The sequence below is a fragment of the Xyrauchen texanus genome, chromosome 9 (genome assembly GCF_025860055.1).
Source record: "Xyrauchen texanus isolate HMW12.3.18 chromosome 9, RBS_HiC_50CHRs, whole genome shotgun sequence".
Lineage (NCBI taxonomy): Eukaryota > Metazoa > Chordata > Actinopteri > Cypriniformes > Catostomidae > Xyrauchen > Xyrauchen texanus.
This window is the reverse complement of record NC_068284.1, coordinates 25897680-25915146: the sequence shown is the minus strand read 5'-3', so window position 1 is coordinate 25915146 and position 17467 is coordinate 25897680. Positions and strand designations below refer to the sequence as shown.

The following is a 17467-nucleotide window of genomic DNA, read 5'->3' as shown; positions in this document are numbered from 1 at the left end:
GGTCTGATGAGTCTCGATTTCTGTTGAAACGTTCAGATGGTAGAGTCAGAATTTGGCGTAAACAGAATGAGAACATGGATCCATCATGCCTTGTTACCACTGTGCAGGCTGGTGGTGGTGGTGTAATGGTGTGGGGGATGTTTTCTTGGCATTTAGGCCCCTTAGTGCCAATTGGGCATCGTTTAAATGCCACGGCCTACCTGAGCATTGTTTCTGACCATGTCCATCCCTTTATGGCCACCATGTACCCATCCTCTGATGGCTACTTCCAGCAGGATAATGCACCATGTCACAAAGCTTGAATCATTTCAAATTGGTTTCTTGAACATGACAATGAGTTCACTGTACTAAAATGGCCCCCACAGTCACCAGATCTCAACCCAATAGAGCATCTTTGGGATGTGGTGGAACGGGAGCTTCGTGCCCTGGATGTGCCTCCCACAAATCTCCATCAACTGCAAGATGCTATCCAATCAATATGGGCCAACATTTCTAAAGAATGCTTTCAGCACCTTGTTGAATCAATGCCACGTAGAATTAAGGCAGTTCTGAAGGCGAAAGGGGGTCAAACACAGTATTAGTATGGTGTTCCTAATAATCCTTTAGGTGAGTGTATATATATTCTCTCCCTCTCTTATAGATATATACTGTATAATAGTAGCATATAGTATTCTACATCAGTGGTTCTCAAATGGGTTTGCTTCAGGATCCTGATTTTGCACTGGACATTAAGTGGCGACCCAACACAGCACAAACATAGTTTATATTGTACCAAAGTAAGTAAAAATGTCCCTTAAATTTGTGTTGATTTTTGACTATTATGGCTATAATTTGCTTATTATTTGCATTTTGCATTTTTTTAAAACCTGCTGTCCACGGTTTGGGTTGTGACCCACCAGTTAAGAAACTCTGTTCTACCTAGTATGTAATGTTAAAGCATATAGTTTCTGTTTGTTAAATTTGTAATGTCATACATCTCTATTTATAGCAGTTATTGTGTAGTAGAAAAAACAGAAAGAACTGTAGAACCGCATTTTGATTCCTCCTCTTTTTGCAGAGGTGCTTATTAACAACTGAAATTTGTATTTAGATTTTATGAGGAAATTTAGAATGGTAAATATAGATGTGAATATATAGTTAGTTTAAAATACCCCAGCTTTTGTAGAGGAGCTGTTCCACTTCAACACAATTCAATTAAGCACTGTGTCTGCCTTAAGAGGCAGAAAGGACAATTACATTTTCAGTTACTTTTTGCCATCCACAGAGGACCTCACCAAGAATTTACCTACAAAAGCTGTTAATGAAATAGTTAACCTAAAAATATTATTTATTCATCTTCATGTCCAAATCTGCTGAACTAATGCAGAACACAAAGGAGAAGTTTCAATTAATATCATGGGCCGTCTTTTCCATCCAATGACATTGGATAGTACCTTGCTTGAAAGCTTAAAAAAGGACCCAAAAGTATCATAAAAGTAGTCTATGTAACTCATGCATCATATTTCAGTGGCTTGTGTGTTTGCTTGAAAGTTGTCACGTTTATACGCATGCCACTGTAAGCAAGCTTCTTTCATAGCATTTGTAAATATGAAATGGATGTGAAGATTTTAACTGGACAATGACTTAAATCATTGTATGACACTTATTCAATAAAACATCTCCATTTGTGTTTGGCATCAGAAAGAAATTCATACACTTTTGGAACGACATGAGGTTGAGTAAATGATGACAGAATTTAAATTTTTGGATGAACTATTCCTTTAATATTTTTTTTTATTTATTTTCTTTATATGTTATAACAAATCCACACATTATAACAGGATACAGTGTTTAACTATTCATGATACAATGATATTATGTTGCATTTTTGGGTAAATCAGTTTTAAATGTTTTGTTGAGTCATAAGCAATAATATTGAATAATGCAGTTCATCAGCAGTTCAAAGCAGATCCATCCATTCCACATCTTGTTTATAAAACAGAATAGAGACACACATTGCAGAGAATCCTCTGGCCGGTTGTGTGGTCCTGTTGAAAAGAAAAGCAGACAACAAACTAAGATATTTTTATCACAGAAGCTGATTCTGCCCTGTCACTGGGAGTTCAGCGAGATTTTAGAGAGAGAGAGAGGGGTTTAAAAAGTGTTTTGTTTGCATCTTCTTCAGGTACTTCCACACCATATACCTGGGCATCAGGAGCAGGCAGAGTGGAGAGCATGACCGCTGGAGGTTTTACTGGAGGATGGTGTATGAGTATGCAGACGTCAGCATGCTCCATCTACTGGCTACGTTCCTGGAGAGCGCCCCTCAACTGGTGCTCCAGCTCTGTATCATCATACAGACTCACAAGCTCCAGGCTGTACAGGGTAAGTCAAGAACACAAACATAGCCTTTGTTGCACACATACATGTGCAAACACACTAAACTGTAATTGTGAGTAATGAAAGGGAAGTAAGCAATTAAACCTCTGGGTAGAGTTACTGCCCCAAGTGTTATAATTGGTGCTGCTGATTTCAGGGGAAATCCTAAGGTGTTTTTCTGGTCTGTTAATTGGCCTTCCACCCTGGTCAAGCTGGTCTTTAGCTGGTTTTATTGGTCAACCAGCTGATCTTCCAGACTGACCAGCTGACAAGTGCCCCCAAACTCTTTTAAAACTTGCCAGAAAAGACCAGCTAACCACTTTAGACAAGAAACCTGGTCTCATAGAATCATATTACTAAGCTTAGATTTTTGCTAAATGATTTGTACATGTTTTGTCATACGTAACTGTTGCAGTTTCCTGGTGAAATAAACACCAGAGGCACTACAACAACAATCTTGTATTCACTTTCACACAAATCATAAGTAAAACTGCAGATTATCAGTTTATAAACACTTACTTTTCACTCTGTTCAAATCAAAACACTTTTACTATAGCGCATGACTTGTAGGGCAAAAAAGTTTAATGTTTGCATTACATAATCATATACATGTACAGTGACTGGCCACTTGCCATTTAGATAAATTATTGGATTAAATAAGCAGACACTTAAGAGCCTATGATTGGATCATTATTGCAGTGATTAATACGTTTCAGCTGGCAACAATTCTTTTAACCCCAAATGATGCAGTGTGTAGCGTCTTGTTTCTTAAACAACCATGTCAGAATATGTGTCACATGGTCATGGAAAAGATGTTACTGTGTTTCAGAAGAGGCAAATTACTGACCTGCATCAAACAAAGAAAACAACTAAGGAGATTTCTGAAATAACTGGAAATGGGTTAAGAACTATCCATCACATTATTAAAATTGGAAGGATAGTGGTGAACCATCTGCAAGAAATGTGGTTGGGAAAAAATCTACAGTAGAACTCATGGCTATGATTAATAGTGCAAAAAAGAGCATTTCCACAAGCATCATGTGACAAGAATTTACAGGATTTTCACTGAACAGCTGTGTGGCCACAAGAAAGTCACTTGATAGTGAGGCTATTCTGAAAAAACGTCTTCAGTTTGCTAGGGAGCATAAAGATTGTACTGTGGAGCAATGGAAAAAGGTAATGTGGTCTGATGAGTCTAGATTTCACCTATTCCAAAACGATGGTCACGTCAGGGTAAGAAGGGAAGCGCATGAAGCGATGCACCCATCATGCATAGTGCCCACTGTACAAGCCTCTGGAGGCAGTGTTATGACCTGAGGTTGCTTCAATTGGTCAAGTCTAGACTCAACAATGTTATGCAGCTGTAAAGTCATCTGGCTACCTGAATGTACTGAATGACCAGGTTATTACATCAATGGATTTTTTCTTCCCTGACAGCATGGTCATATTCCAGGACGACAATGCCAAGATCCATCAGGCTCCAATTGTGAAAGAGTGGTTCAGGGAGCATGAGGAATAACGAAACGGTTTACGAAACAATGCCACTATGGATGCGCACAAGAATCAAAGCTAAAGGCGGTCCAAATAAATATTGGCCAGGCACTGTATAAGCATATTCTTGTGTGATCAGGTTGCTCGGTAGCTCAACTGATAGAGTACTGGGGTGTAAGTCCTGAAGAGCATGCAAGAGCATGATCCAAAAACTCACAAAACACAAATGGCCACCATTCACTTGCTACAGAGCAGAGATATTCTTCTAAAAATCTTCGTGTGTGTTCTGCACAAGATAGAACTTTATACACATCTAGGATGGCACGAGGGTGAGGAAATGGTGAGAGAATTTTACATTTTGGGGCGAACTGTTCATTTAAGGTTTAGGGTAGGGAGATACGTTTTATTGATTTAAAATTTGACAGAGCATTAACTTTAAAAACCTCATCTGTTTGAGAAAGTATTTAACTTTTTAGCCCAAACAGTGGACATTTCACCTTTGAACTGGCCAAATACATGTAGTGAACCTTATATAATGCCGTTAATCAAAAATGTCAGCATAGTATGTAGGTGGACAGACATGATACAATAGAAATTCTAGGGTAATAATTTTTTTTTTTTTTACCCATTTTTGGGAGTACTTTTGGAGTATCATGTTAATGCCATGTTGGGTGAATATGGTAATGATTCAGTACCATGGTATATATCAAAGTACTGCCACAATAATTTTGTAAGGGTAGGACCACTGTGCTAGAGAGAGAACTAGCAGGCTTACTGTCATTCTTCACTTACACATCTCATCCTGTCTACGTAATAGAGATGGAGAGGGACAGAAATATAGAGTGAGAAAGACCCAACTGCCAGTGAACATAAAAGACAACTGCAAGGGAGAGAACTATAGTGCTTTTTCAAGAGGTTTGCCAAAAGTGAGCATTTATTAGGGAAAAAGCAAACCTTCAAACAAATGAATTCATGGGTCAAATTTCTTGGAGACTCACCATTTTTGAGGACCATAAAAATGAGCAATACAATTTATACAGCTAAGTACCTGAACTAAAATCAGTTCCTTGTGGAACTATACCATTCCAATAAAATTCGAACAATGTTTTCCACTGAGGACACTGAAAGCAAGAACTTTATTTAAATAAGATTAGACGTAAGTGTGTGACACTGACACGGTTGCGATGGTGATGCCTGAACTTAATGTGAAACAACAAAACCCAAATAGCAACCCAAATAGTTCCACTTTGCAAGAAAAGTACTACTATATGCAGCCATATCACCCTGGAGCTCTAGACTTGTTACCCACTGAGGCTAAGCAGGGTTGAGCCTGGCCAGTACCTGGATGGAAGAACTCCTGGGGAAACTAATGTTGCTGCTAGAAGAGGTATTAGGGAGGCCAGTAGGGGGTGCTCACCCTGTGGTCTGTGTGTGTCCTAATTCCCAGAATAGTGATAGAGACACTATTCTGTAAAGAAAAAAGGCACTGTCCTTTGGATGAGATGTAAAAACTGAGATCCTGACTCTCTGTGGTCTCTAAAAATCCCAGGGCACGTTTCGCAAAGAATAGGGGTGTAACCCCAGTGTCCTGGCCAAATTCCCCCCATTAGCCCTTATCAATCATGGCCTCATAATAATCCCCATCCCTGAGTTGGCTCTATCACTCTACTCTCTCCTCTCCACCAACAGCTGGTGTGTTGTGAGCGTACTGGCACACTATGGCTGCCGTTGCATCATCCAGGTGGATGCTGCACACAGGTGGTGGGTGAGGAGAGTCCCTTGTTCAGTAAGTGCTTTGAGTATATAATCAGAAAAGCACTATATAAATATAAAATTAATTAATTCATACCTCTGGAGCTGGTACCGATAGTCAAACACTGCAACATGAAACTGTCTAGAAAATGGAGAAAAGAAGAAAAACATCCGAACGCCATCTATTATCGTTTTTTCCATTGCTGCTAAGAACGTTAGTGTAGATTTATAGAGCACTTTAAAACTTTAAGCTTGACATTGTCATGACCTTTTAGACAGCTGCCATTAAACAATACTCATAAAAAATGAAACTATGGATGCTCAATATCCACTCTTATCTCCCTCTCTATTTACTGTTCCACATGTCATGTTGGAAGAGCTGTTAAAAAATGGCTATTCTGTTGATTTGTGATTTTGTGGTTTGTGGATTCCAAAGCCCTGCCTAGCAGTTAAAGCCTCAGTGCCTTTATGTGCTGCTTTCTGTTCTTCATAATCCTCCATAAACAAAAGTGCCCAGGGACTGTCAAAATTTTTCTCCGATCAAGGCTGAGAAATGATTCATGAAAGCAGGGGTCCTGAGCTCCTATTGCAACAGAGCTGCAAAATATCGTCGTTTTGAGAGGGAGGATTTAAGTGTCTGTTCCATGCGACAGTGCCGGTAAGGTCTGGAGGCAGTTTTTCTCATGGTGTTTGGTAGAGCAGAGCGGAGAAGCCTCTGATGCTCAGACTTCTTTCATCTGAGAATATCCTTTGAGATTTGTCGCTCTTACGCTTACAAGTCAAAAACAACATTGAGCAAAGTGTACAATTCTAACACATAGTATAGTCATTATTCAATAGCTCAATATCTTATAAATAAACTGAACAATTTGCTGTTTGAAGACAGCCAGCAGTAGCACAGTGGTAGAAAATGTAGGACGCATTTGTTTTGGATTTCTCTTGCTCAGCCGGCTAGAAATTCCAACTTAAGTTGGTGGCTGTTTTTTGGAACATGGAAGCTGTTTTCTAGCTGGTCTAAGATGGTTATAAGCTGGTTTTTAAATACAAATAACTAATAACTTTTTTTACTCTTCTTACTAGTTTTAATTAAGTTTCCATTACTCTCTTAACCCTAAAGTGTCATTAATAAAAAAAGTATTCCTAATTAAACTACTTGAAAAGTCACATTTTGGAATCATAACTTATATATACACTCACCTAAAGGATTATTAGGAACACCTGTTCAATTTCTCATTAATGCAATTATCTAATCAACCAATCACATGGCAGTTGCTTCAATGCATTTAGGGGTGTGGTCCTGGTCAAGAAAATCTCCTGAACTCCAAACTGAATGTCAGAATGGGAAAGAAAGGTGATTTAAGCAATTTTGAGCGTGGCATGGTTGTTGGTGCCAGATGGGCCGGTCTGAGTATTTCACAATCTGCTCAGTTACTGGGATTTTCACGCACAACCATTTCTAGGGTTTACAAAGAATGGTGTGAAAATGGAAAAACATCCAGTATGTGGCAGTCCTGTGGGCTAGAGGTCAGAGGAGAATGGGCCGACTGATTCAAGCTGATAGAAGAGCAACTTTGCCTGAAATAACCACTCGTTACAACCGAGGTATGCAGCAAAGCATTTGTGAAGCCACAACACGCGCAACCTTGAGGCGGATGGGCGACAACAGCAGAAGACCCCACCGGGTACCACTCATCTCCACTACAAATAGGAAAAAGAGGCTACAATTTGCAAGAGCTCACCAAAATTGGACAGTTGAAGACTGGAAAAATGTTGCCTGGTCTGATGAGTCTCGATTTCTGTTGAGACATTCAGATGGTAGAGTCAGAATTTGGCGTAAACAGAATGAGAACATGGATCCATCATGCCTTGTTACCACTGTGCAGGCTGGTGGTGGTGGTTTGATGGTGTGGGGGATGTTTTCTTGGCACACTTTAGGCCCCTTAGTGCCAATTGGGCATCGTTTAAATGCCACGGCCTACCTGAGCATTGTTTCTGACCATGTCCATCCCTTTATGGCCACCATGTACCCATCCTCTGATGGCTACTTCCAGCAGGATAATGCACCATGTCACAAAGCTCGAATCATTTCAAATTGGTTTCTTGAACATGACAATGAGTTCACTGTACTAAAATGGCCCCCACAGTCACCAGATCTCAACCCAATAGAGCATCTTTGGGATGTGGTGGAACGGGAGCTTCGTGCCCTGGATGTGCATCCCACAAATCTCCATTAACTGCAAGATGCTATCCTATCAATATGGGCCAACATTTCTAAAGAATGCTTTCAGCACCTTGTTGAATCAATGCCACATAGAATTAAGGCAGTTCTGAAGGCGAAAGGGGGTCAAACTATGGGCTGAAATATGTGCCACCAGAAACTGAATTTGAACCATTATATTTGAATTTGAATGGCTAAACTTGAATAATTGCATTGAAAAACTGAATTTGAATCACATCATTTGAAATTGTATTGTTTAATTAAAATTGAATTTATTCAAAAACTGAATCTGAATTGTATCATTTGAAATTGAATTTATTCGTTTGGAACTGAAGTCCAATAAAATTTGATCCTCACTGAAAATTAAACTCTCTATATATCTTCACATTCACTTCTCACAATTCAGATTCAGTTCTCAAATTCAATTTCAAGTTACTGAGACAGACATCCGGGTAGTTGGAGGATGAAGGAAGAGCAATCGAGCGCAGATCGATAGATAGCGTTCATTGGCGCACAGGACTCCTCTTGGGCCAATCAGCACCAATGTTTTGGAGCACAGTACGTTACCCGCCATGAAACTATGGAATTTACGATTGTGTCAATAATAATGAATGTAACTTTATAAAACTGAACGTAACTTTTTCAGAAACTATGAAAAATATTCCATTACAAAAGAAGAAAAACACAATTAAAATGAAAAAAATGAACTCAGTCGCACGAATTTAACAGGCTCTTCAAATATGCTTCATTTTTTGTTAATGTTTTTCAAAGATTCGTTTTCGCAAATCGTGGATTCTGAATACATTGCCACAGATTTCGCTTACGCTCGCAGTTTTTCGTTTGCTGTTTTGAGACAAACCTCTCGTGGGGGTGGGCTTAACAGTGATCTACTCTGATTGGATAGTGAGCTTTTGATGGACAGGTGCTCTCTGACCCGGATGTACAGACGTCACTCAGTGGCGCGCATATTGGAAAGCTCTCGCGGTGATTTGTAGTTATGCAATACGTCGTGCTGTTGTATTACTTACTAACAATATGTAAATAATATTTGACCTATAATTATATCATTTAATATTATATGAGACCTTCGATCGTCTAATAATCGTCTTCGATCAGTCTGTAAAGATGAGCTTTCAGGAGAGACATGGAGCGGCATCATCTTCCTCCTCTTATTTATTAAAAAAAAAATAATAATATATATATATATATATATATATATATATATATATATATATTTAATGCAAAGAACAGGAACATACAAAAGAGAAAGCATACGTACATCACATAATATCAACCAAAACAATAAAGAAGACAAAAATAAATAGAAAAAATAATAATAATTTAAAAAAAAGATAATAATAATAATGTATATAACAATAAAAGAAGAGGTAGGGCATTACATCACACAAAAATGTTCACATGAAGAGATCAAATGCAGTGCAGATTCTAACAGTCCTTATGGCTTTCTTATTAGTAGATACTGAAATCAAATTTAGATAATTTTCTATTTATTTTAAGAAGACAGAGAAGATAGGTTTACAGTTTAAAAATTTGCATTTGTGAATATAGAATTTGCTTAAGAAAATAATTAAATTAATAACAAAACAGACATTTTCGTTTGTGGGGTCTGAATCAAAATACCCAAATATAATGTTTCTCATATGTATTGAGAAGCCTGGCAAAATCTTACACTTGATAAAAACATCAATTTCATTCCAGAGCTTCTGAGTGTAATGACACGACCAAAATAAATGAACCACTGTTTCATCAGAATTCACACAAAAAGAGCATGTTAGCTCAATGTCAGATTTAAATCTTTGTATAAATTTCTTAACATAGAACCTGTGTATCAACTTAAAGGAAATTTCTTTCACTTAATTTGTGAGAATGAATTTCTGCTGTAAAACCAGATTTTTTCCAATTAAGGTTACCAAACAAATTATTCCAAAAAGAAATAACAGGTGGAACAGAAATCAAATCCTTAAGAAATAAAGATCTTATAGTTTTTAGCTTTCGACTCTGAAAAACAGATTTGACCAACAGAAGTATCACAAGGTTTAGGAAAGGATGCAGTAGATACTGGTGTGAAGTAATTACGGTTTTTAAAAAGCATACATAAACCAGAGGGAATAGCACCCATTACTGTAGCAAATTCTTTTGGGGTTACTGGTATTTGGTATTCAGAAAGAAATTCTGAATATCTGAATAAAAGACCTTGCTTATTAAACAAATGCTCCACTCCTCCTCCTCTTGTCCTTCAAGGCAGCTTGAAGTAAGTTCGTGTTACTGAAGTAACCAATAACATCGATACAATTTTCTAATTTTACAGAAAATACTCTAAATTTCAACACAGTGGTGGAATATTGCATATATTTTATTATATTTATTCACAATGTTTTGATAAACACATATAAAATATCATAATTTTATATATTTTTTAATAATTTTTTTATTGTCATTCACAAGTTTGCAATGCACTGATGTCATGTCATGATGTTATGTAGTTTGATTGTTTGATCTTTTGCACAGTTATTATATTCAAGGACGTGTCAATGTAGACAGTGCAGATATCAAACTGGTCTTTATTCTACAGCAAGGCAGAAATCTTGGTGCAGATGCTGCATCTGTACATAACAACCTTGAAATTCTTAACCAGTCGCTCGGGAATACCAGCACAAGGCAGGGTCAGCAGCAGTCCGTTCAGCAGTCGGGGCAGAGTCAAACAGTGGACCAAGATATGGCCAGGTTTCAGTTTTGCAGTCATGACAATGACAAAACAGCAACATTTTATTTAGCATGCATTTACAATACAACAATAAATTTGCAAAATAAAGCCAGAACTGTTGCACACTGTAACGTTACATGAATAAAAGTTTTATCGATGTTATTGGTTACTTCAGTAACACGAACTTACTTCAAGCTGCCTTGAAGGACAAGAGGAGGATGATGCCGCTCCGTGTCTCTCCTGAGAGCTCATCTTTACAGACTGATCGAAGACGATTATTAGACGATCGAAGGTCTCATATAATATTAAATTATATAATTATAGGTCAAATATTATTTACATATTGTTAGTAAGTAATACAACAAAGCACGACGTATTGCATAACTACAAATCACCGCAAGAGCTTTCTAATATGCGCGCCACTGAGTGACGTCTGTACATCCGGGTCAGAGAGCACCTGTCCATCAAAAGCTCACTATCCAATCAGAGTAGATCACTGTTAAGCCCACCCCCACGAGAGGCTTGTCTCAAAACAGCAAACGAAAAACTGCGAAGCGTAAGCAAAATCTGTGGCAATGTATTCAGAATCAACGATTTGCGAAAACGAATCTTTGAAAAACATTAACAAAAAATGAAGCATATTTGAAGAGCCTGTTAAATTCGTGCGACTGAGTTCATTTTTTTTCATTTTAATTGTGTTTTTCTTCTTTTGTAATGGAATATTTTTCATAGTTTCTGAAAAAGTTACGTTCAGTTTTATAAAGTTACATTCATTATTATTGACACAATCGTAATTCCATAGTTTCAAGGCGGGTAACGTACTGTGCTCCAAAACATTGGTGCTGATTGGCCCAAGAGGAGTCCTGTGCGCCAATGAACGCTATCTATCGATCTGCGCTCGATTGCTCTTCCTTCATCCTCCAACTACCTGGATGTCTGTCTCAGTAACTTGAAATTGAATTTGAGAACTGAATCTGAATTGTGAGAAGTGAATGTGAAGATATATAGAGAGTTTAATTTTCAGTGAGGATCAAATTTTATTGGACTTCAGTTCCAAACGAATAAATTCAATTTCAAATGATACAATTCAGATTCAGTTTTTGAATAAATTCAATTTTAATTAAACAATACAATTTCAAATGATGTGATTCAAATTCAGTTTTTCAATGCAATTATTCAAGTTTAGCCATTCAAATTCAAATATAAATGGTTCAAATTCAGTTTCTGGTGGCACATATTTCAGCCCATATCAAACACAGTATTAGTATGGTGTTCCTAATAATCCTTTAGGTGAGTGTATATATATATTAGGGCTGTCAATCGATTACAATTTTTAATCAAATTAATTACATGGTGTCCCGATTAATTAATCGTGATTAATCGCATATACATATATTTGCTGAGAAAGCCCCTCATATAACAATAATTTATATATATGAATATGAATATCATATATATATATATATATATATATATATATATATATATATATATATATATATATATATATATATATATATATATATGAATTATTGTTATATGAGGGGCTTTCATGAGGGCTTTTTAAGGACCCATCAATGAACATCTGCATCAGACATGCTTGTGTAGCGTCTTGGATGCGTTGCGTCATAAACATAACATTTTTAGGTCACTGTGTCAAGTTAAATATAGTTTAATACTTAGAACACATTTTGAGATCCCTTAGTTCGGATTTGCGCTCCATCAAGTGTTTTGAACGCAAGAACGTAACGCATATTTGTGTTCTGCTGCTCAAGGGTGTTTTCCTTCACTATATAAACTGCGCATTGCCATGCAGCTGAAGTTTCACAGGTGGTACTACAAGCTTGCATTACTCAGGACTCTTCCATATTACGTTCTGGGGACATTGCGATTTATGCCGTTTATGTTTTTAACGCGTTATTTTTTGTCAAATTAATCGCACTGAATTAACACGTTAAATTGACAGCCCTAATATAGAGTATATATATATATATATATATATATATATATATATATATATATATATATATATATATATATATATATATGTATATGTATACACACACACACACACACACACACACACACACACACACACACACACTGGTGGCCGAAAATGTTGAATAATGTACAGATTTCAACAGACATTCAACTGATCACAATGTATAGTCAGACATTAATACAGTGAAAAATTATTTAGAAAAATGTTTTCAGAACTTCTTAAACTACTTCAAAGGTTTCTCATCCAAAAATCCTCCACGTGCAGCAATGACAGCTTTGCAGATCCTTGGCATTCTAGCTGTCAGTTTGTCCAGATACCACACTTCCTGTAGCACTTGCCATAGATGTACCGTAATTTCTGGACTATTGAGTGCACCCGAATATAAGCCGCACCCACTGATTTTTAAATAAAATATTATTTTGAACATAAATAAGCCGCACCTGTCTATAAGCCGCAGGCGCCTACCGGTACATTGAAACAAATGAACTTTACTCAGGCTTTAACGAAACACGGCTTGTAACAAAAATAAATAGGCTTTAACGAAACACGGTGTGGCAGCGGGGCCTTGGTCAAGCGCCCGTCCGGGAGAGAAAAGCGGTAAGGGCGCTTACACCTGAGCTAAATTATGTCTAACACCGGTGTCTAATTTCAGTAAGCATGGGGAGAGCAGCATAAAAAGGCAGCAGCCACAGAGCTGAGAGAGTGACACACGTCAGTCTAGTGTTGGCGCTTAGAAGAATTGAGAAACTTTCTAAAATTGATTGTAAACATTGCTGTGGCCATTAAAAGCCTTACCTGGAACGTCAAGTGCCCTGCTGAAAACTGTCACACTGCTGAAAACTGTCACACTGGTGCCCGTGTGACAGTTTTCCCAAGAAGGACATGTGAAGCAGGGCACTTGAAATTAGACACCGGTGTTAGACATAATTTAAGCGCCCTTACAGTTTTTCTCTCCCGGACGGGTGCTTGACCACGCCCCCGCTGCCACACACGGCTTGTAATAAAACATTTGCAGTAAATAGTAGCCTACCAAGAAAGTCATTGGTCACTATCTTCCTCGTCCTGTGCACTGAAACCACTGAAGTCATCTCCTTCGGTGTCGGAGTTGAATAGCCTCCATATATTAGCCGCGTCATTATATAAGCCGCGAGGTTCAAAGCGTGGGAAAAAAGTTGCGGCTTATAGTCCGGAAATTACGGTAAATGTCTTGTCAGGCACTTCTCACACACCTTATAGCCTAGCTGATCCCATAAAAGCTCAATGGGTTTAAGAACCATAACACTGTTTTCCAATTATCTGTTGTCCAATGTCTGTGTTTCTTTGCCCACTCCAACCCTTTATTTTTGTTTTTCTGATCCAAAGTGGCTTTTTCTTTACAATTCTTCCCATAAGGTCTGCACCCCTGAGTCTTCTCTTTACTGTTGTACATGAAACTGGTGTTGAGCGGGTAGAATTCAATGAAGCTGTCAGCTGAAGACATGTGAGGTGTTTATTTCTCAAACTAGAGAATCTGATGCACTTATCCTTTTGTTTATTTGTACATCTGGCCTTCAACATCTCTTTCTGTCCTTGTTAGAGCCAAATGTCCTTTGTCTTTGAAGACTGTAGTGTACATCTTTGTATGAAATCTTTTCAAGCATTGTATAACCTTCATTCCTCAAAACAATGATTGACTGATGAATTTCTAGAGAAAGCTGTTTCTTTTTTGTCATTTTTTAACTAATATTGACCTTAAGACATGCCAGTCTATTGCATACAGTGGCAACTCAAAAACAAAAACAAAGACAATGTTAAGCTTAATTTAATGAACCAAATAGCTTTAAACTGTGTTTGATATAATGGTATAAAGTTATTTTTAGTACCAAATTAGCAATTTAGCATGATTACTCAAGGATAAGGTGTTGGTGTGGTGGCTGCTGGAAATGGGGGCTGTCTAGAGTTGATAAAAAAAAAAAGTTTTTATATAGCACTTTATACCCACACACACACACAAAGGGGTTGGGGGGGGCTGAAAAGATCAAACATGTTTAAATCACTCTTGAAGACTTCCTAAATAGCAAAGATGGGGAGGCAGACAATTCCAAATACATTATGCAAGTTATGAAATCCTTAAATGAAGCTTAACATTGTCTTTTTTTGTTTTTGTTTTTGAGTTGCCACAGTAGGCAATAGACTGGCATGTCTTAAGGTCCATATTGGGTCAAAAATTACAAAAAAGACACAGATTTCTCTAGAAACTCATCAGTTAGTTCATTGTTTTGAGGATTGAAGGCTATACAATGCTTGAAATTGCCAGAAAACTGAAGATTTCATACAAAGGTGTACACTACAGTCTTCAAAGACAAAGGACAACTGGCTCTAACAAGGACAGAAAGAGATATGGATGGCCAGATGCAAATACGCATTAAAAAATATTATTTATGGATGTGCCAAAGGACATTACATACCTCGGGTCTCTAAAGACCCTATACACTTTTGGTACTTAAACCATTATTAAAAAAAATAAATTGGAATTTTGAAATTTTTTGTGTTACACTATTTATAAGAGAGAGACTGAAGAATTGTGACTGAAAAGGTTTGGGCAGAACTCCAAAAAATGGATGAGGTACAGGGGGTGGAAAGACCCGATGTATGCGTTTAAGGGTTAAAAAACATGCAATCTGATTGCCTTAAAAATCTTACATTTTACAGTGGATAGACCGTCTTTATTACTTTATTTATTTTGTGGAACACCAAAGGAGATGTTGGGAAGAATGTTAGCCTCATCACCATTCACTTTCATTGTATCTTGGTTTTTGCAGTTTGCTGGTCAACCACCTAATGTCCAGCCTAGGCCAGCTATTATTTTACTACAGCAGGGACTCTCCTTGACTGTCAGTCATTAAGATCTCATTTTTCCTCAGTATTTCCCCTTACATGCCCTCACTTTGGACCCCTGCCAAAAATAGTCTTTACCATCAAACTCTCTAACTGCTCACATAAATGGGCCACTCAGCCTGACCATTTCCTGCAACACTTCTACACAGGAAAAAGCTTTGCTCATAAAATATACCTTCCTGTTAACTGTTTTGATCAAAACTACAGGAAGCATCTGTTTTTTTTTTTGTTTTTACTGTATTTTGAACACTTTTTCCCTTTCATGCAATTAGATGGATAGAAATCTATAAGTACTATATACTCTATCATTCATACTGTATGTAGTGTACAGTTCATACATTTTTGAGCATTCCGACACACCCGGCATAGGAACAATGGCTCATTCAATCGACTGAGTTTGGTGCAAGGCTATCTGTTTACCAACTAATGGCAGATGGGTATTTGTATTTGGGAAAATCTATTTATTTGCAATTCTGTTTGGTTACTCTAATGATGCAGAAATTACTATGGTGCTGTGAAGTGCAAAGTAAAACAACACATTTTAAAACATAATGGCAAATCCATAAACATAATAACAATTCAGAGAAACAACAATACATTTTAAAACACAACAGCAAATCAAAATACAGATCAAATTGGATAACACAACATCAAATCCAGAAACAACACAACAGTTCAGAAAACACAATGACAAGTCAGTTTAAACTGAAAGTTTAGGTACCATAGCTTCTCACCTGATTGGCTGTCTGGATGATACCTAGTCCATTCTTCATGATTGGTTCAGTGCCCACTTGCGAGGTTATTTCAAAATCCATGCCAATAGCTCACTGTTTGAAAAACGTAATCAATTGGATTGATTTCTCACACAGTAAAACAGTAACGGGAGACTTTAGAACACAGAAGGCAAAAAAGGCTAATGGGATAAAGTTACTTTTGTGTACAATATCCACCTTGACAGTTTGTGTGTAAGGGACCATCTAAAAAGTTGGTTTCCAAACATTCATTCAGTTGATTCATCTCTAGCTTAAACACTTTTATTAAAAAAAAAAATTCACAATAACTGAAATTCACCAAGATATTATTTTCATATTCTAAATGTTGTAGTAGGCTAAAAAAAATAACATCTTGATTAATTTTAGATTTTCTTTTTTTTTTCTAAAATAATTTAATAATATATATCCATATAATTGAACACACTGTTAAAATCTCACCTGTAAGTCAGTATATTCATTGGCAGCAAGTGGAACCTTTATCATTTCGATATATTTATATATTTATTTATTTGAATTTTTTGTAATAACAGTGTTTAAGTTAGAACATTGCAACGTTTTAGCAAAGTTTGTGGACTTTTAGATGGTCCCTTATGAACTGTCTTCAACGTAGGTGGATATTGTAAATAAAAATTATTTTATTCCGCTAGCTCTTTTTGCTTTCCGTGTTCTAAGGTCTCCCATTACTCTTTTACTGAGAGAGAAAGCACTCCAAATAATTCAGTTTTACAGTCATTGAGTTTTTTGGCATGGATTTTGAAATAATCACTGAACCAATCATGAAGAAAGGGCTAGATACCATCCACATAGCCAATCAGGCATGTCTATATTGGCAGGTAGGGCAATAATGTAATTTGTTTGCCCGTAAATGTGTTCAAAATACTGACATATGAATTTATAGGCAGGCCTAGTATAAGTTTTGATCCTATTTCTAAAGCTGCGTTCACACTACCAGCTACCTTTTCGCTGTGTGTATGGAGAGTCTAATCAGCATTGTTTCTTTCAAATTAATATTATTATAAAAACATTAGGATCACATGAGCTCCACCATCTTCTCTCGTATTGGCTGTCACTCCTGAAACTAGCTCTTTATTTGCATAAAGTTAAACATTTCTCAACTTTGTTGTGTCGCTGGCACGCCCATATCCGGTCCCCAATGGTCGCCTTCTTTCGTGTTGCCAGAAGTCGCCAGCTCTCATTTAAAATGAATGAGATGAGGTCGATTTGTCACTGGCAGTGTGAACGCAGCTTACGTCGTAAAGTAGCTAAAAGCC

The 17467-nt window shown here is 37.2% G+C and overlaps 1 protein-coding gene across 1 annotated transcript in view; it reads left to right on the top strand.

Annotated features, from left to right (window-relative positions):
* The window catches only part of xkr4 (XK related 4), a 105236-nt gene that overhangs the window by 69834 nt on the left and 17935 nt on the right, over positions 1-17467 (top strand). Inside the window, exon 2 of the mRNA XM_052133305.1 lies at positions 2165-2364. Within this exon, the coding sequence (XP_051989265.1) occupies positions 2165-2364 (200 nt within the window). The remainder of the gene's footprint in view (positions 1-2164; positions 2365-17467) is intronic.